Source organism: Bombyx mandarina, chromosome 12, assembly GCF_030267445.1.
Source record: "Bombyx mandarina strain Sakado chromosome 12, ASM3026744v2".
Taxonomy (NCBI): Eukaryota; Metazoa; Arthropoda; class Insecta; order Lepidoptera; family Bombycidae; genus Bombyx; species Bombyx mandarina.
Genome location: NC_143219.1, coordinates 7,552,780 through 7,573,757, shown reverse-complemented (window position 1 = coordinate 7,573,757; position 20,978 = coordinate 7,552,780). Strand labels below are relative to the sequence as shown.

Below are 20,978 nucleotides of genomic sequence, written 5' to 3'. Positions count from 1 at the left end.
ATATTGAATCTATATATTTTCTGAATCTATATATTGATGGATGCTAGTAGATTTTCTCAATTTATGATTTTTGAGATTTGAAACGATACGCTGATATAATATCGTAGTAGATATAGATTTAAGTCAATGTTATACGGTTGGTTTTCTGATATCAATTTATAATATGATCTTAAAGTAATAAAAAGAACATGAAAATAAAAATATCAAAAAAACTTTCCTTCACGCTTTTACCAGGCTTAGGACTGGCTACATTATTTTCAGTTTTTAGTATTTTGTGTCTTAATTTAAAATTACAAAATATACCAAAAGAGTGTAGATTTCAAAAGTTTAATACAAACACAAGAAATAAACTCAATTATTTGGATTCAACTAAACATAGAAAAATGTGTACTTTAAAAATCAAACACAAAAAACTTTTAAGTATTTATAAACACTTGTCCAAAAATTCTAGTTCAAGGTCAAAGCGCGTGAAATTAAATTCAACGATGCAAATAGGCTATACTGCATTCAAGTTAGGGTCTAAAGTTGAAACTTCTTTCCTTAATTGTATCCTGCTGATACGCTAAGAATAATCTACAGACATATGGACTTAAATATAAGGTTTACAATTGTATGGATAATGCCTGTTTCTGTTTCATTCATCACATGATATCCCTATCATGCGCTCACTCACTCTGGCCGATTCGATACGAACCAAACGAATATTGCTGATATTAACGAATCGGTACGATATGCCGATGCGCATCACATCGAGCAATATCGTGTATCGGCTGATATCGAAATATAGATTTCGATTCACGAATCGGTACGATATGCCGATGCGCATCACATCGAGCAATATCGTGTATCGGCTGATATCGATATATAGATTTCGTGCGGGGCGATATCGGATTCAACGATATTGCTGCGATATATAGATATTGAATCTATATACGATTTATATCACCCACTCCTATATACTAGTAACTAACAATGCGTATACAATACCGTTTCTATCTATTTTTCTCAACCGAATAAATTTTACTTTTTATTTAGTAGCTATTGACGAGCTGATTCATATAACATTCTATGAAAATCGACAAGTTTCTTCTTTACAATGTCAATACCAAATAATTCATAAAATTAACTAAATCCTAAGGTGTTAGTAATTATTAGTTATTAAAAATATAAATAACTGTGAACAAATTACGCACGGTCATCAGGTCCCAAAGTAGGATTCCCTGTATTATGGGTACCAGTAACTGACATGAATATGATGAAAGGCGATTGCATGTAGCAGAGATGCGAATGTTGCGATGGATGTGTAGAGTAACGAGAATGGATAGAATAAGGAATGAATATGTTAGAGGAAGTCTGAAAGTTATACCTGTGACAGAGAAGCGGAGAAGTGCGCGTTTGGGATGGTATGGATTTGTGATGAGACGAAATGAAAATGAGGTTGGTAAGAGAGTGCTAACTATGAATGTGGAAGGATATAGAGAAAGAGGTAAACCTAAGAAGAAATTGATGAATTGCGTGAAAGACGATATGTGTAAAAGGGGAGTGAGCGAATAAATGGTATAGGATAGATAAGTATGGAAGGAGAAAACATGTTGCGCCGACCCCAGGTGACTAGGAGAAGGGCAAGAGATTGATGATAACTGACATACATACTTATATACAGTCAAACCTGGATAAGCGAGAGTTCAAGGGAGCACAATCTTATTCTCGCTTATAGAGGTTTCTCACTAACCCGAGTTTATCCTTAATGCACCCTCTGAACTTCATTTCGCGATTTTCCGGATTCAAACGCATTAACTATTTTAAGTTTATTACTTAATGACAGTACTTTAATTTTCCGTTTTGACATAATGCAGAACAGAACTTTCCTTAGCAATTGATTAACGATAAACTGAGTAAGTTCGACAAACAGGACAGTACACAAGCACACGTGTCCATTCGAAAAGCATACGATAAAATAACAACGTTATTTAGTTCCACGAAATAGAATATTCAATATTGACGAGAAAACAATACAAAAACAATGATAGGACGTTCCACGAAAGTTAAGAATGAGTCATAAAATAGCACATGTTAAATTTGTAATTTGTTTTTTCATTTGTTCCTCCTAAATAATATAAATAAATAAAGCTCGATTGTCGCTTATAAAGGTATAGTTAAGTAGCTGTCTCACTTAAGGAGGTCCATGAGGGAAAAACGACTCTCTCTTACAGAGGTTTCTGTTTCTCGCTAATAGAGGTTTTGGGAGCTTAAAATGACGGGTCCTGGCTATTACTCTCACTAATAGAGTTTTCTCACTTATCCAGTTCTCACTTACCCAGGTTTGACTGTACTTTAAAAAATATACATATTATTATGTATATAGATAATAAGCACCCAGACGAAGAGCAAACACCTGTTCATCACACGAATGTTTGCCCGATGTGGGAATTGAACCCATGAACCTCGACGCAACACTCGGGAGCACTAACCACTGCACTACCGAGTCAGTCGATCAGTAATTGTGGTCGAATTTAGACGATTGGGCCGGCATAATCTTAGAATTACTAGAAACGATCAAATTATTAAATGTAACTTTTTAATAAGCTTTTTTAATGAATATCGTATACGTAACTTCGTCGATTCGAGTTAGTTAGTTAGTTAGTTAACTAAAATCAGTGTCAATATAACAATAGTGGTTAATACGTTTACTAATTTATCTTTTAACACAACATCCTATTACAAATTACGTACGTTGAGACAAACAAAACATTGCGTCATTGCTGAGAAAATAATTAATTAATTATTATCAATATTGTGACGTTCTTATCAGTTTAAAGGGCTTTGATTAAAAATTGAAGATACTAAAACTGAGAGATTCAGCAAAGTTCGTAACGATTTTGTTGGTTACCCTCGGTTACTCGGCTTTAAAAAGGTCCTTAACATATGAGACACATTACTTTGGTTTTATGCTGCTTCTCTTGCACTACAGAAAAAGAAAACGTTTCGATGAAGAAAAAAACACTTGACATTGGTTATCAAGAGTTTGTACAGCACGTAGTTCAATCATTATCTACTTTAAGCAACGATTGCACATACTCATAATAATAAGTGCTATATTATTTCTTATCCTTAATATATAGGTACGTTAAACTAATCGTTATATATTTTAATATGTTAACATCGAAATAAAACTGTACATGTTTCCTAAGTATTTTTTACTAATAAAAAATAGAAATAGAACTTAAAGAGATGAACATAAAAATATTTATATAAATTTTTCATTGTCAGGACCGTCTTAAAAAACAAATTCGCCAAATATCCCATACAAATTGACCGAATCTCGACTAAAAGCAATAACAGTTTAAATGTTAATGACAAATCGTATAAGCTACAAGGATGTGGCTATTGACTGACAATATTGATTTAAGTGGTTGGCAACAATCAGTACGAACATTATTTGCAATGAGATAATATTGGAATGAAACTGTTAGTTCGGATAATACGTAATTCGATTTGAGCACGCGGTTGTTTGATCTACAATAGTAATGATACTGGGGAGGCGTTACCGAACATTCACATGTGCGACTGACCCAGATCACGAATCGAGGAGACACAGGTCATCGGGCACATCGTACACGTTCATGACAGCTCGACGTCATGTTGTAATTGTTTTAAATTTATCTCTAAATTACATTCCATATGTATAAATTTTGAATTTAGAAACTTTAAATATAATTTTATTTTCCTACCTAAGCTGAGAGCCTCGAGAGGCTATTTCAGCGTAACCTTAATCAGTCGATGAGTTTACGGGGCTCAAACCTGATGACGTTGCTAACACGAACCCTAGCAAGAGCCGTGCTTCGCAGAATCTACCACCGGATCGGAAACGCGACCCACTGAGAAGATCCGGCAAGAAACTCAATGGGCTGTGTCTGAGGGTTATTTACTCGTCGAGCCCTTCGTCGCAAGCCACGGGTTCGACGAGAACGATGACCGGATTTTATATATGACTTATGTTAAAAGTATAATTTTATCCTGTATCACGGGGTCTTAAATTTAGATCGACACTTATAGGTCTGTTCTATTTTAAAGTCGTCATAAAGATCTACGTCCCTTACATACCTTAATTTTTTTATGAATGAGGTTTTACTGGTGGCCCAGAGGCCTTTCCAGTTTCACCAGGGCGAGCATAGGCTCAGCCAGGAGGGACATACCTTCTTCTTTTCTTACATAACACTCCGACGGCTAACCTAAGACCATAATTGAATAACTCATAGAGTGTTTAGATGGGTGGGAGTCTTGTGAATAAACACTACACTTGCATAAATCATGAGCGTAAGCTTGGACAAATGGATATTGATGATATCTTGATAGGATATCATTAGATATAAAAATCACCGTACACCTCCTACTCTTTCGAAGAGTCGAACACAGACGAGTTTGACGTGCACATAGGATCTTCTGAGTGAGTTGGTAATTCCAATTCGGTGGTAGATGCATTCGCAAGCAGTTGATAGGTCTTCTCCAGTGGCGCTCGGGCAGTTGTTGGCAAAACTTCCCCTCCAGGCTGAGTCCTTGAGTTCGCTCATCCGTCATAGCTAAGCGGCAACGTTTCTGGATCAGCCGCGATCGTTCCATCGTAAAAAATATAGAGAAAGTATAAATATTTTAACAATATTTACACAGCGCACGAAACCTAAATATAATTCAAAGGATCTATGGTATTTTATTTTATTACTCTAGATCATGATTCACTGGATGTTAACTTGCCGCAGAAGACAAATCTGGAGTAAGGCGGCTGAAGTATCAATTGTGTTAAATTTATAATGTTTTCCTACCGTAAATAACAATTGTAAGGGTTTTTACATTTTATTGCATAAAGCTATTCCTTAATAATAGAAGAAATATAGAAACAAACAATCTTAACTAATATTTTCTACTAACAATGAATATTCATTCTCATCAGCAAAACCGAAATATAATATTAAGGTAACCTCCCAATGCGGAGAGATAATGATGCACTTTGCTTAGTGGCTCTTATTTTCTCTATTAACTTTGTTCAAAATAATTTTCCTCTATAAATTGTTACAATGACCTAATTAGAAACAACATTTACACCCCTTCAAAGTTAACACGCACAATACATACTCCACTGAAATTTTGAAGCTTTAGACGGCCTCTATTTTAAATTTCATTTCGCGGTTTTAGGGGTAAATTAAAACAAATAAGTATTGTATGGGCTTATGAACTGTGAATGCCTTGAAATTACAGAATCTATTATAGATTTGATTAAACATTTATCCAAAAATGTGTATGCTTTCTAAAGAGATCATACGCATTGACTTTATTTTTTCTTACCTATGCTGTTAAACTTAGATGTATATGATATAGCTAGCGTTACCCTAGCGTGTAGGTGAGCTCTCGGGGCTCGAACCGGAGGTGTTGCTAACACTGGCTCTAGCAAGAACAGTGCTTCGCAGAATCTACCACCGGATCGAAAACGCGACCCACTTAGAAGATTCGGCGAGAAACTCAGTGGGCTGTGTTTATGGGTTAATTTACTCGCCGAGCCCTTTGTCGTAAGCGACGGAATCGGCGAGGACGGTGGCCGGTACTTGAAGTACCTAAAATCACCAGTTTTAGTACTGATCGGAACATCAAATAAAATTTGAACTGTCAACACGAATTCACTTTCACATTCCATTTTTGTGTACATACATCCAAGATGTCCACAATTGCTCAACATTGAAAAACTTTGTTAAAATCTATAAAAGCGTATTTTTTAGTTTTCTTAAACTATTATTTATTTATTTTTCATGTCTTAGTTGAATTTCAATTTTTTCAATTTTTTTATTCAAATTTTTCAAAAATTTCCTCTGAATCAATCGGTAACTTGTCCGACGAATAGGTGATCGGCGCGCCTGGTAGTTTCCCTTCTTGGTCTTGACGCAGACACTCCGGGTCTCAGGAAAACAAAAAATCGCTAATCCTGATTATCCTAGTAAAGATAACAGATCAAACTGCTTAAAATATTGAATTGTCATCGGTCCTTAATAAGTATGCCAAATTTCGAGTTAATCCGACGTTTTGAAGGGAGTCAAAATCATGTTCAAAGATTTCGTTACATACTAACATACATACTAAAATAACATACGTATGAAGCTAATAAAAGCGTATTAATAAATGGTAACACATGAGAAGCACCAGCTTTCAAATGATAAAGATTCACCCGAATCGCTTCACCTAGAAAAAGGTACTGAAATAAAACACCTAAAAAAACTGGGGCTCCATAGCCCTCTATTTTTTTTAAATCGATGAAAATATTGATCACCGCTAAGATGTAGGTATATATAATTGGGTAGTAAGAAATAATTGCGGTTTTTCAGCAAACGGACGTTTAGCCGCTTATACTCATTAGTTAATATTCAGGCTTTTAACACAACGCTGGTTAATGCAATTTACAAAGAAAGCAAATATTCACTGAACCGCAACTGACGAGCCTTTGTATTATGTATATTAGCTAAAAGGTATATAACCGTTGTATCCCTTTGATGTAGCCCAGGTCCTGATAGAGATATAACTATCACATAATCTAATCTTCACACTTCGAACTGAAATGAACCAACAAATCTATATAAATAAATAAATCTGAAGTGTTTATTTGTAATATTAAATTAACCGCTTTTTACTACATGCATATGAATTTATATACGTTACATATACCAAAATAACATTTATTACAAATTTTGTCTGTCTGTCTGTCTGTCTGTCTGTCTGTTTGTTCCGGTTAATCTCTGGAACGGCTGGACCGATTTTGACGGGACTTTCACTGGCAGATAGCTGATGTAATAAGTTGTAACTTAAGCTACTTATATCTTAGAAAAACAATCAAAAATAATTTTCAAATAAAGTAATGTTTTGTTAAATTCCACGCGAACGAAGTGGCGAGCACAGCTAGTTTGCAATACAATCATTGTTGACCTACACGACGACCTGGGCCTCGAATCTATCCAGAAATACATGAAGTCAGCGTCGGAACGGTACTTCGATAAGGCTATGCGTCATGATAATCGCCTTATCGTAGCCGCCGTTGACTACTCCCCGAATCCTGATCACGCAGGAGCCAGTCACCGTCGACGCCCTAGACACGTCCTTACGGATCCATCAGATCCAATAACCTTTGCATTAGACGCCTTCAGCTCTAACACTAGGAGCAGGCTTAGGGACCTCGGTAACCGTACTCGTCGAACTCGACAAAGAGTTCGCCGTGCAACCTAACCCATGAATCAGCTCCGGATCTTCTCAGCGGGTCGCGATTCCGATCCGGTAGTAGATTCATTCGCGAAGCAATTGCTCTTGAGTTGGTAGGTCTCCTTCGGAGGCGCTCGGGCAGTTGTTAGCTAATCCCGCCCCTCTTGGCTGAGCCTTTGCTCGCCCACCTGTCCTGGTGAAACTGGAAAGGCCTTGGGGCCACCAGTAAACTATCAACCAAAAAAAAAAAAAATACAATCATAAATCTATAATCATTTTTAATGGTGGTAAAGAGTCTTGTGAACCCGTACGGGTAATTACCACCAATCTGCCTATATCTGCTGTGAAATAATAGGTAATGCTTTTCTGTCTGAAGGGTGGGAAGGGTAATATAGAACTGAGACTTAGAACGAATGTCCCAATGTTGGTGGCGGCAATTACGTTGTTGATGTCTCTGAACTGGGCTCTGGTAATCACTTAACACCCGGTGGGCTGTGAGGTCGTCCACCCATCTAAGCAATAAAAAAAAACTCATTCCTTATCTAGTCCATTCTTGTCACTGCACACATCCATCTCAACATTCGCATCTCTGCCGCATGTACTCCTCTTTCATACTTTACTTTCGTCGCCCAACATTCAGATTCATAGATCTTTGTTTATTTAATTTAGATGCTATTACCGACCAAAGTTTCGATGAAACTTCAACACCTCCCGCTAATATTTAGGTTCAAAGTGCATATACTACGCATGCTATTAATGTTTACATTTCGTTTTCAGTATCAAATAATGGTACCTATATGGAAAATTCGTCTGGCATTAATAATATAGTGTAGTATTTTTACAAAGCTATGGGGTCGCCGGCCGCGCGTCCGGTCGCTCGATATCGATCCAGCTAGAACGACTCGCACTACAGTTACCACAACCTATTTCTTATTAATCAACTCTATTCAACCAATTCGCGGTCTTCATATTATTGTATTCGTATTTTATTTTGTAACAACCGCGAAGTTATAACGTTTTTAGGGGTACATTTAGTTATGTTGGTAGGCAGCGGCTTGGCTCTGCCCCTGGCATTGCTGAAGTCCATGGGCAACGGTTAGCACTCACCATCAGGTGGGTCGTATGCTCATCTGCCTACAAGGGCAATAAAAAAAAATGTTTATTACACAGCTCCTCTAGTATCACGCGTACCGGAACCCTTTGAGACCACGAGGTAAATAATTGTACCTCACTCACACCCACTTTTAAGCACATGTGTGTTTGTGCTACCGGCTTGTGTGATATCACAACACGCCCTACACGTTTAACAAAATAGATAGGAACAAATCGGAAGGATTAGGGGGAAGTTAACTACATCAATATGAAACATCATGAAACATTTCATCAATATGTCAGGAACTATTCAAAACTATTTAGAAAAGTTTGTTTAGCGGCAAAGTCTTTACATTTAAGTGATTTGATAAAAAATGCCCCTGACAAGATAAAGATGACTTGGAACATCATTGGTAGAGAAAGTGGAAAAGTCAGAAATAGCCACCAAGAATTCTCATTAAAAATAGATGATAAATTGGTAACTAGTCATGAAGATGTGGCTAATGCTTTTGAAAAGTTTTTCTCTGACATTCCAGTTTCAACTACCACTTCTCTAAATTCATCCCCCACAGCAGCTGAAATATTATTGCATAAACATGTCAACAAATGTAATGAAATTTTTAAATTTAAGGAAATTAATTCAAGCAGTATAATAAAAAGTTTTAATAGCCTTAATGTAAAAAATACAGTTGACTTGTGGGGAATATCAGTAAAGATTTTGAAGTCTGTAATAGACATTATTGCTCCTCATCTTGTTAGTATTTTTAATGATTGTATTAGGTGTGGTGTATTTCCTGACTTAATGAAACATAGTAAAGTGATTCCTCTTTTTAAATCTGGTAGTACTGATGACCCCTCTAACTATAGACCTATTTCAGTACTCCCTACGTTGAGTAAAATTTTTGAAAAAATTATTTTGACACAACTTTTAGAACATTTTAATTCAAATAACCTGCTTCATAATAAACAATTCGGGTTTACCAGGGGTCGCTCTACAACTGATGCAGGTGCTTATCTAGTCAAAAATATTTTTAAATCTTGGGAGGAATCGCATGATTGTCTTGGAATTTTCTGTGACTTGTCCAAAGCATTTGACTGTGTTGAACATGAAACGTTGGTGAGGAAACTACATCACTATGGTATTAGGGATGGTGCATTGGAACTTATTACTTCCTATTTATCAGGACGGATACAAACAGTAGATGTGAAAGGTAATAGATCTTCAGGCACCTTGTTGAAAATGGGTGTACCTCAGGGTTCCATTTTGGGTCCTTTTTTATTTCTAATATATATAAACGATTTACCTAGTTTTATTGAGTCCCGACACGAGGTCGTATTATTCGCAGATGATACATCTTTATTATTTAAAATTAAACGACAACTACAAGTCTATGACGAAGTGAATGATGCGATTTCGTGTGTGGTTCATTGGTTCCGTATCAATAACCTATTATTGAATAGTAAGAAAACTAAATGTATTAAATTTACTTTAAAATGTATTAAACCATCTTTAAATGTGAGACAAGTGGATAGTGATGTAATTGTTTCTGAGGAATCATTGGAGCTTGTTGAGTCAACCGTATTTCTTGGTATAACAGTGGACTCCAAACTGCAGGGGGACCTCATATTCATAAATTGGCGAGTAAGCTCAGCTCTGCAGCATACGCAGTAAAAAAAATTAGAATGTTAACAAACGCGGACTCGGCTCGTTTAGTTTACTTTAGTTACTTCCACAGTGTCATGTCCTATGGCATTTTGCTATGGGGCAATGCGGCCGATGTAGAAATGATATTTATTCTGCAGAAAAGAGCTATACGTGCTATTTATAACATGCACTCAAGGGAATCCCTGAGGGAGAAATTTAAAGAAATTAAAGTTCTCACTATGCCATCCCAGTACATTTTTGAAAATTTGATGTATGTTCGTAAACATATTGAGGAGTTTCCTAAACAGTCGGACATACATAATAGAAATACTAGGAACAAACACAAGCTTGTTGTGCCGATGAGTAGGTTATATAAGATACGAAATTCATTCGGGTGTTAGTCTGTGCGCCTGTACAACAAAATCCCACAAGATGTTCAGAACCTACATATACATAGGTTTAAGAAAACTATTAAAGAACATCTGTGCAATAAAGCTTACTATAAAGTCAATGATTATCTAGAAGATTGCACAAAGTGGGAATGAGTTGCTCGCTCCAGGCATTTCAATATTGTAGTAATTGTTACGTTATAATACTCAGTGCAAAAAATTCATATTTAAAAAAATAATAATATTAAAAAATAAATAAATAATAATTTTATATGTAAAAAAAAAAGACATGCCCGCTGAGTTTCTTGCCAATTCTTCTCAGGACGGAGGCTAGTTCTTGTGAATTGGCGGTAGTTCTTTTGACGTTCAACAAGTATGTACTTTCATTTATGTTGAATAAAAATTTTTTGATTTGATTTGATTTGATTTGACTAATACTGACGAAAGCACTAACTGAAGGTGGGCTGTCACATAAACACCTATCCTACAATATTAACTTTAGTATTCTTGTTAAAATATGTATTTTTTTCCCGGGCTATTGCAATTCGTATATCTACATGCTTATGTGCACTTGTAGAGTTTAATCTCGATCATCAACGATTATCAATTTTTGAAAATTGCAATATTAACATCAAGTAAAAACACATGCAACTTAAAAATAGGTTTTACTGACATAATTTCAATTTGAAATAAACATAAATTTAATTAAATACCCCTCTTTCTCGGTACTTAGTAATCATGCTGATAAAACGAAATAAAAAAATAAAATGAAGATTTCAAGCCACAAAATCTATTTAAGGCATTCTTTTTGTTATGGCTTTGGAACAGAGACTATGTATGTATGTACGTTCCACTTGTATTGAGTGGTCACTATCACTTATGAATATTCAAATTGATAGATTCCTCATCAGTTTAACATAAAATCGATATTATAAAAAGTACATTCTATATAAAATATTCAGCGACGATGATTAGGTACTTAGGAACAGGTAGACCTACTTCTTGTCTGCCTTCGCTAGCAACTTTTTTTTTTGCTTAGTTGGGTTAGCGAGCTCACAGCCCACCTGGTGTTAAGTGGTTACTAGATCCCATAGATATCTACAACGTAAATGCGCCATTCACCTTGAGATATAAGTTCTAAGGTCTCAAGTATAGTTACCGCGGCTGCCCCACCCTTCAAACCGAAATGCATTACTGCTTCACGGCAGAAATAGGCAGGGTGGTGGTACCTAGCCGCGCGGACTCTCAAGAGGTCCTACCACCAGCAACTTAAAAAACGTCGAATGTCATTTCAGACAAATCAATTTTAAATTCATTAGTGTGTTGGTGCTTTCTTCACAGATATCCAAGAGTTCTATGAGCTCACTCTCCTCGATGATACGAAGTCAGTACAACAGAAAACTGCAGAAACAATCCGTATCGCTAACAAGTGGGAATTGGACAGCAACAGACGAGAGGTAGTGGCAGCATTCGTCTTGAAATTTACAAAAATGTTTTTGAATAATTATTCTCATGGTATACTTTTACTAAACAAATATGCTCAGAAAATTTGCTTAACCGCTGTATCGCATTGTGAGCTCATACGGGTGGGTAGGTTATGAAATACAATTGAAATGATGACCTTATGTCTCAAGGTGGATGACCGTATTCATGTTGTCTATGCCCTTAGGCCCAGGAACCTGTTATCACCGATTAGGCCGTGACCTTCGTTTGTTCATAGACTGTAATGAAAAAAAAAACCGTATTAGGAAGATTATTAGAATAAGCAAAAAATTCACTAAGAACGCAGTTGACCTTTTCATTGCCATTTTAGGTAAACGAGCATACGGTCCTGCTAATGCTAAGTAATCACCGTCGCCCATGGACATCAGCAATGCCAGGGGCATAACCGACCGCTGTCCGCTGAGGATTCTCTTCAAACCTCGTTTGAAGAAGGACAAGACCTAAGTAACTGATTTTAGAAAAAAAATGTATTTAACTTGATTAATTTCATTTTTTTGAAAATCAATCTAGGTTCGTTACTACTCGTATACATAACAAATAAACATTGTACCACATTTAATTTTTACATTGAGCTTTATATTTCCACTCTATATTCAAATGGAAACCGCCTTACATTTACGAGTACATCTCCGTAAGGTAAGGTTACCCTTGTAACGGCAGCGTCCTACGGAAATGATACTTATAATTTAACACCGGTTTGATTAGTTTACGTATTTCCACTTTACAAGAACTACTTTAATCGATTAGTAAAGAGGTTGAGCTAGTTGATTAGTGATTATTTGTTTTTATTGAAATTCATATCCTGTTCCATCAGCAAACTAAATTGTTACTGTTGAAATTCAACAATATTTAACTTTCGGTAGCAATATTACAATCGTAGAAAAATAACAATAAAATTTAGGTAGGTATACTTTAAAGGTATTCTGTACATCATGACAGAGGGATATAAGTCATAAATTTAGGCTTGACGCCTATTAATATTATGTTCTCCGTTTTTTCCGACTGTTACAAGCTCTAATCATATCTTCCGCTAACAAGATGCCCGAAAGATGCACATATTACATAATTTCGGAGCTGTCCCCTTAAATATGTACAAGTTTAAAAATGTAAACATCTATAATCAACAGTTAAAATACACACGCCTTTAAAGTGCTGCAAAGGAGATATAACTATCAAATTTGGTTACTCTGTTTGCTCTGTTAGGTCCATGGTATTAGACGTGTTTGTAATGGATTTAATAATTACGTATATATATGTTACGCATATTATATTAGTCAAAATTACTCAGCATGTCAAACCATCTTTTGTACAGTTCCGTTATTCAGATTAGTTCACTATGCGCCACCTAAATTAAATTTAGCCATTTGTGCAAAAAATAAAAACATATTATCTATAATAAAAAATAAATATCTTGTTATATCATTCATATCATAAGTTTCTTTAAACAGATATCAACGGATGAAATTGAATATAGATCGGTATCAAATGCATTTCTACACGACAACAATAAGAAGTCTGAATCACGTAATGAGACACCAGACTCGGGTAAGGTGAGTATCATAACAGTGTCTATATGGATTATGTTATGTAAAAAAAGGTATGTGTTTAATATAATCAATATAAGAGTGTAGTTTAGGTGTGTGTATTTTTATAACTAACAAAAGTGTATTTGCCTTCTGAATATAATCCCGTCTTCTGTAGGTAGGTATAACGTGAAATCAATGTCGGCTTAGAATGATCAAAAAGCTACGTCTTTTCCATGATACTCGTTTATTTTTTGACGCGTTGTGAGGATTATTTTGATTCTTAGCTCACACGCTGAAGGCGGTGGGATGATGAAGGAATTCATCTCTACTATCCCTGCCGGCAATATAGAAGTGTAGCAAGATGCACATCTCAGTTCATGGTTTCGCTTTATGGAAATGGCTGTCTTTGGAAAAACCAAAGTATGCCCTAGTCGACGGACTGTCTAAACTCGTCTTCTCTAATTGATGTCACCGGCACCTATATTAAATCTCTCCGGATTGACCAGCGTGTTGAGATTACAGTTCTCCGTGCTCTGCATTGGCATTTAATTTATGGACACTTTAACTATGGACTACAATGAGTATGCACGGGTATAGTAGTAGTGCCTACATAAATTCAAACGATATCTCAGTCATGTAGGCAAAGAAAACTGGTGTGACTTTTATCAAGATATTAAATATTGGACAACGTCATTACAGAAATGTAAATAACAAAACAATGTTTTGTTAGACAATTTGCTTATTTTATTCTTGTATTTTGAGGTCATAGCAATAGCTATCGTAGTAAAGAAATAAATAGTATAAAAATCTGAACGTACAGGTACCAAAGACATTTCAATTTAATATATTTAGCAAGTTTCAAACTTTAACATTAGATCTGCCGTCTGCGGAGCAAAGACACCAACTCGATGGAATACCTTTTGTTTGTCGTATAACGATATTACATCCCAAGAGAGTCATGGACAGAGAAACATTTAAACTGTTTCAAGGCCATGACCACGACCCTCAGTAATGAGGAAACCGACGCAAGGAGGAGGATAACGATATACTCCTAGTTTCAGCCAAGCTACCTAGAATAATTAGGCAAATGACTTTTGAAAATTTGTAAAAATATTTATCAAGGTAACTACTGACCCCGTTTAGGTACTTTACAGTGTAAAGTATACAAAAAACCTTACAATGCATATTATTTCTATATTTACAGGTGCGTTCTGTCGTATCACCAAGTGATGAAGTTGAAGAAAAGAAAGTGAGTTTATTAATGAGTTCTGTTTGTTTTTCTAAAATTTTGTTATGATTTAGTCTCCAAACATATCGTTATAGTATCGAGTAAAATAGAGTACACATTGATTCGCCTACTGCATCCTGAATGAAACTGCTGTTGACGGTGCTGGTACTGTGGTAAAGCCTCAGAAGTGAGTACAAAAAACATTCCAGTGTGCTTAGTGCGAGTTTTTTAACGTTCTCGATAGCGTAAAAGTTAAGTCAAATTTGTATGGAGTTGGAACGTTTGCCTACGTTTGCCGCTAGGGGCACTGTTCTAGCTGCATACAAATTTCAGGTAACTTTTACGCTATCGAGGACGTGAAAAAACTCGCACTAAGCACACGGTGCCCTCTCAACGACAAAACGTAGTCGCGGCTACGCATCTTTGCCGCACCTACGGAGGAGGCAGATACGCAAGATAATCCGATACAGAAAAAGAGTAGAGTACCCATATCTTATTTTAGTTTCGCCAAATTAAAATAAATTACAAAAAATATTCTAACACTAAAATAAAATATTCCTATATTTGTTTACATAATGAAAGCATTTTATACAGCAAAAGCTATTCTAGTTTCTATTAGCTCTTGACCAGATAATTATTAAAAATATTATTCTGTAATTACACTTTGAATAATTATAACATGTTAAAATTTATCAATCAATCAATATGGGTTTCATTTTATGACAGGTTCGTAAAAGTCTTCCATAGTTACCATTGTATTGGACAGGCAACTCCATAGAAAAATTAGTAACCGTTTAAGGTCTAGATATCAGGCCATAAACTCAAAAAAAAAAAATAGTAGCCGTTCAAAAGTCAAACCATATTTTAGTCAATTGTTATCGAAAGTATCTACCTACATAAAAGGGTAGTAGACAATGGGCAAATCAAAATTTAAAATGGAATATCTAAATATCAAATCTGATATGCAACGGTTTAAAAATATTCTCGCTCAGGCTATATCCTATCGACGGATATTTCTTTGCGGTTTGTGGTGGTGCGTGCTTCGATCAATAATACTACTAGATTCGCGATTAGCGCTTCAAAAACGGCCCGAAAAATAAGACCACAAATAAATTTGTGGTCTTATTTCAAATTAGTATGGTCCAATCATAGCCAACACTAAGACGTCAAAACGCTGCAATGCGCGTTCAAAAACTGAGTAAAAAACCACCGTAACACCAAGGTTTTGGAAGGAATATCTTTTTTTGGTAAATTTATATTATTAAGTGTTTTTCATAAAATAAGAAACACAATTATATTGTAAATAAAACACAATTTACGAATATTGTAATTGTTTGGCCAATGTTTGCAACAAGGCACCAACTATTGTAACAAACATCACCTATTCTTGGACAGGGAATGCATAGAGTAGTTTTGTTATTTTATAATGTTATTTTTCCTAGTAGCCCCTTGTCGCTGTGCACAATGGATATATATTGTCGCGAAAGATTGAGAAGAAATATAGAACCCTTATAAAAATTCTAGAATTGTTCAATGGTGGTGGCAAATCAATGCAAAAAAGTATTAAAAAAACTTTATATGTATGTGTAAATATTTTAAGCGTATATGCTGAAAAGGATTTGTTTTCTGGGGGAAACGAACACAGCCATAAAATAAGCCTAAATTAAACTGATTATAGAAAAATTCATTGATATAAGATTACATTATATTTGTAAAAAAGAAACCGCTCATATAAAAATGACTTCTAAAAGACAGCTTTATAACAAACTGAATCTGTTTAAAGGTAATTAAACCTACATTATTGTTTTAATTACTTCTGTATAAAGAATACGTGGAAAACATGTTTCGTGTTTCCTTTCATATTTTTTTTACTTTATTCAATTTTATTTTTTATCACCTATTTGTTGTAATAGCGGCAATGTAAAATATTATCTACTACTTTTTTCAATCGGTCAAAAATAGTTGCGACCATACAAAACAAACCTAAAACAAATATGTATATTCTGCAACTCTATGTCTTTCAATACTTACTGTGTTCTGAGCATTGAAATGTAATACCAAGAACTACATCTAGTTCCACAATACAATAAGCACGAAATTTTAAACAAATATTTTTAACCTTATAAATTAGGCTTTAAGTATCATTTTAGAATAAATATTTTCGTACTGATGACTTTTTATGTTCAAGTGACATTTTAAATTTATTCCATAATATTCTTTTTCTGACGAAAGGACCTAAATGCATATATTTTGCAATGGTAATTAAACTTTATGTTTTAGTATTAAGGTTTATAATAAACTGAAGTCGATAACATTATTAAACTTTTTTCTAAGAAATGAAGATGTTTTCGTGTCGGCAAACGTGGCCACTGGAGCGTCTTATTTTTGTTCCTGATCCTTAATCTAGTACTATTATTGATCGAAGGGTGCGTGTCTCTTTTTTGTGTTACTTTGCAAGTCTCATTTTCGTTTCTTTGAGTTCTCATTTCGGTGTCAAATCATATCGGTTCCAAAAAAAATTAACCTATTAATTATGTACACAATATAAGTTTGTATTTTTTTTTTTTAAATGAACTTTAAGACCTTCACCTAAAATCAATAATGAATCACAACTAGTAGTGCCATCTCTGGAGTAAACGTTAAAGTTTTACAAATATCTTTTTCATATTGATGACGTGACGAAAGTGATTGAACGAAACGACGTATACACAACAAGTGGTTGGTAATGGCGGAAAGTTGGTGTTTCGCGTCCCGTAGTACTATTTATAACCTAAAATATAGTACAAGTTTTCGGCGATATGTGCGCTAACGTTTCTTCATTCTGTGGATTGCTGCTGTTAAATTTCACAATAGTGCCAATGACGTACGAATATTACTGAAAGTATACTGCTCGTTATTGATAATCAGTGAAATGATATTGCATACAAAATTTTGACATTCAAACTGCTGCTATTTCGTTTTCGTCACAAGTAAGGCCATTTAATAAACACTAATCTATTTATAAACGTTTAGTAATTTCTTTATACTCTGGGAACGATTTAAAATCTTGGTGAAATCACGATTTTAAAGTCAGATTTGCTTATAACAATTTAGAGTTTTGGTTCAATGTTACATACTGCAACATCCATGATATTATGAAATTTATGTTTTCATAATTGCACACTAATAACGTAACACCGACATTCTAATTAAGGTTCATCGCTTTGACATTCATACAATACTATACCATCAACGAAGACGAGTTGGTAACACGCTTATTTACCAAACCATACATTACCTACCTACTTAACTCGCTATCAAAAGGGCTCGGTTCGATTTGTTACATTCATTAGATAAGGTCCGCTGCAATTTAAAACCAAGCTAACATGATAATGAGCTTAAATGTTATGGGATTACCTGTCTACATAAAAAGAGGTCACATTCTTACTTGTTGTTTGAAAAGGCTACATACCTTTGAAATGTTTTGGTGCAAGTTAGTTGTGGGTTCTAGGTAGACAATGGTGCATGCTGAACATCATCAAGTAAAGTGCTGAAAGTGGACACGAGTGTAACTAACAATGCATGCAGTGTACATAGCGTAGTATGGACACCTGTTTATAATTGACCTGAGGGATATGCGAAATATCTATAAAAAATGACAGAGAGAAGGAAGAAAAAGTCTCATAATGGATTTCTTCGGAAAGTCTCTTCACTATTTAATCTTGATACGGTGAGTAGGTAACATGTTGGCCTTCAATAAAATCCAATACAAACTATATGTGAGTCAATAAAATTTTAAATTAGCTTTATGAGGCTATCTTTGATTGTTGAACAAATAATAAAATTTCATTCAAACATGTAATAAAATAATTGATTGCTTTCATTATGTAATCATTTAATGAAATATACAAAATCATAATTTAGTATATTATTCAAAGAAAAGTGCTAGAATATTTAGTAACTAAATATTTATAGTTTTAAAATAATAAATTAGTTAGTTGACAAGTCCCACTTTAAAATATATTTTCTTGTGTTAATAGGTTTAATAATTTATGGTTTATAGTTTTATAGTATCAGGCATCAATTATCATTCACAATATCAAAATTAAGGAACTAACAAATGTTATCGAAATGTAACTAAAACTGTTTTTTTGTCTAAACACTTTTACTTTCCAAAGCAAGTAATGTTTGATTATTATTTTTTAGTTACTATTGGGTTTGTTAAAAAATTATACTGTTTAGGTTTAAAAATAAAAACCTTGCAATATTGCTTACAGGCTCACGTCGCATCATCTGAAATGAAGCAGGTAATAATCTTTATTAATTTTCAAAAAGTATATTTTCGGTACAATGTAGTGTCAAAAAAGACAATTAACTTATTAAAATAATATTCTCAATGAGTGTGAATATTAGGCCATAATATTAAAAATTCACTATATTATGTAGATAAGATTTAAAAACTTAACCTAATTGAAACATTACTTTACACATGTAAAGTGCTTGTCACTGATAAACATGATTGTGTAATACATACTATGTTATAAAATTTTATAAGGATGACTATGGGTTTGGGTTTCCTTTATTTTTTTAAATAGCTTTTGATATTTGAAGAATATTTATGCAAATTATCAGATACTGGTGGATTGATAATCCTTGCAGTAACAATGCAGATAACCCTGCAGTAAGCAGCGGCTTGGCTCTGCCCCTGGCATTGCTGAAGTCCACGGGCGACGATAACCACTCAACATCAGGTGGGCCGTGTGCCTGCCTACAAGGGCAATAAAAAAAAAATTGTATAATGAAGATGGAGCTGAAGTTAACTTCTTGCCTGCATAGTCAAATTTTTTTTGCATAGTGAATATTTGCTAAAATAAAAATTAAGCAGCTATTTGCCTGGCTTCCTTAAAAGTTCTGGCACACTTCAATATTTTATCAGCACCGTATAAAATGATAAGAATGCTCAAAGACAGAGAAAGTTACATAGAGATGTATAATTTTGCTAACTAAGTTTGTTATAGAAGTTCTCAATCTTAATAAGTTAACAAATCAAACTGAATATATGACTGATATTGCGATTTTATCATAGTATGTCACAAGAAAGAGTTTCTGCTGTATTTAATATGCCGTGAATATCCCTTGAAAAAATATAAACCCAGAAGATTGTATGTTGATGATGTACACCAATGTGCATACAATAAAATATTTGTTGAATCTTGTATATGTAGTTTTACTTATAAGTCATTTGAAACAATTTAATACAATACTAACCAATTGTAAAGAATGAAATAAAGTTACAGGTTAATGGCATAGAAGGTGGAGCAAATGAAAGAACACAGGGTGAGGATGGCTACATTTACCTCTCGGTGGCACTGTCTCGAGCTGGTGGTGCTGGCCTGGGCTTCAGCATTGCAGGAGGGTCTGACAATCCCCATGTGGCAGATGACCCTCATATCTATGTCACAAAGCTCATACCTGGTGGTGCTGCTGCAGCCAGTCAGTTACTGATTAACGATGCTATTTTACAGGTAAGTTTATTTTACATATATTTTTTTACACACTTACTGGAGTAGTATTTATTCCAAATGTGAGAAAAAACTTCTGGGAATGTGTAAAGCAAAGAAACATTGATGTGTTCTCAAATTGTTAGTATATTCTAAAATATAGTGTAATTTCTTTGAGATAAAAATAATCTAATGTATCCATCATCTACTCATACAGCTACTTTCAACATAAAATAAATCCTAAATTACCATCCTATTCAATATACAATTTTATTATATATATACATTACCTTGTAGAAATAAAAATCTTGAAAGGCAGGCAGTTGACTGCAAATCAATGACAAGGTGTTATTGTTTAATTAGTGTATAATGGCAGATGAGCCCACAAAACCTGATGTTAATTACTTACTGGGAAATTCGGGAATTAGAATGTAGATGCTCTGGGTGAAATCTGTGTAAAGAGGACTTACAGCATCAGTTGCATTGAACTAATGACTGCTTTTTAAACAAGAACACACAACGGCTTTGCTGCAGAAGCTGGCCAAATTATTTGGACATAGGTATAATAGTAAAATAATGACCAATTTAAGTTCTTTTTATAGGTGAATGATGTGAATGTAGAAAATGTGACACATGCTGAAGCGGTTGATGCACTGAAAAAGGCTGGTAGTACTGTGAGATTGGTAAGTAATTATTATTACTAGCCTTAGAATCATGCCTATTCTTAGAAATCACCTACATTAATGCTGTGCCGGAACCATATTGATAAGAAAAGCGGTTTCCACAAATGAGCTTCCTAGAATTGTTGCTGGCAACTGCTGAAGGTCAGGTCAGGTCTTGTTAAATGACCTCTGTGACCAAGGACATTCTTGTTCTTACATA

At 34.6% G+C, this 20,978-nt stretch overlaps 1 protein-coding gene across 16 annotated transcripts in view; it reads left to right on the top strand.

Moving 5' to 3' along the window:
• Positions 1–20,978, top strand: part of dlg1 (MAGUK family member discs large 1) — a 42,494-nt gene that overhangs the window by 5,314 nt on the left and 16,202 nt on the right. For 4 of the 16 annotated variants that reach the window (XM_028181974.2, XM_028181979.2, XM_028181973.2 and 1 more), the window contains exons 3-8: positions 11,701–11,816; positions 13,311–13,412; positions 14,593–14,637; positions 18,873–18,902; positions 19,875–20,120; positions 20,699–20,779. In XM_028181974.2, coding sequence (XP_028037775.1) covers positions 11,701–11,816; positions 13,311–13,412; positions 14,593–14,637; positions 18,873–18,902; positions 19,875–20,120; positions 20,699–20,779 — 620 coding nt within the window. Of the gene's footprint in view, positions 1–11,700; positions 11,817–13,310; positions 13,413–14,592; positions 14,638–17,315; positions 17,586–18,106; positions 18,326–18,872; positions 18,903–19,874; positions 20,121–20,698; positions 20,780–20,978 lie in introns of those variants that run through there. The other 12 variants (XM_028181987.2, XM_089731890.1, XM_028181980.2 and 9 more) reach the window with 8 other exon arrangements.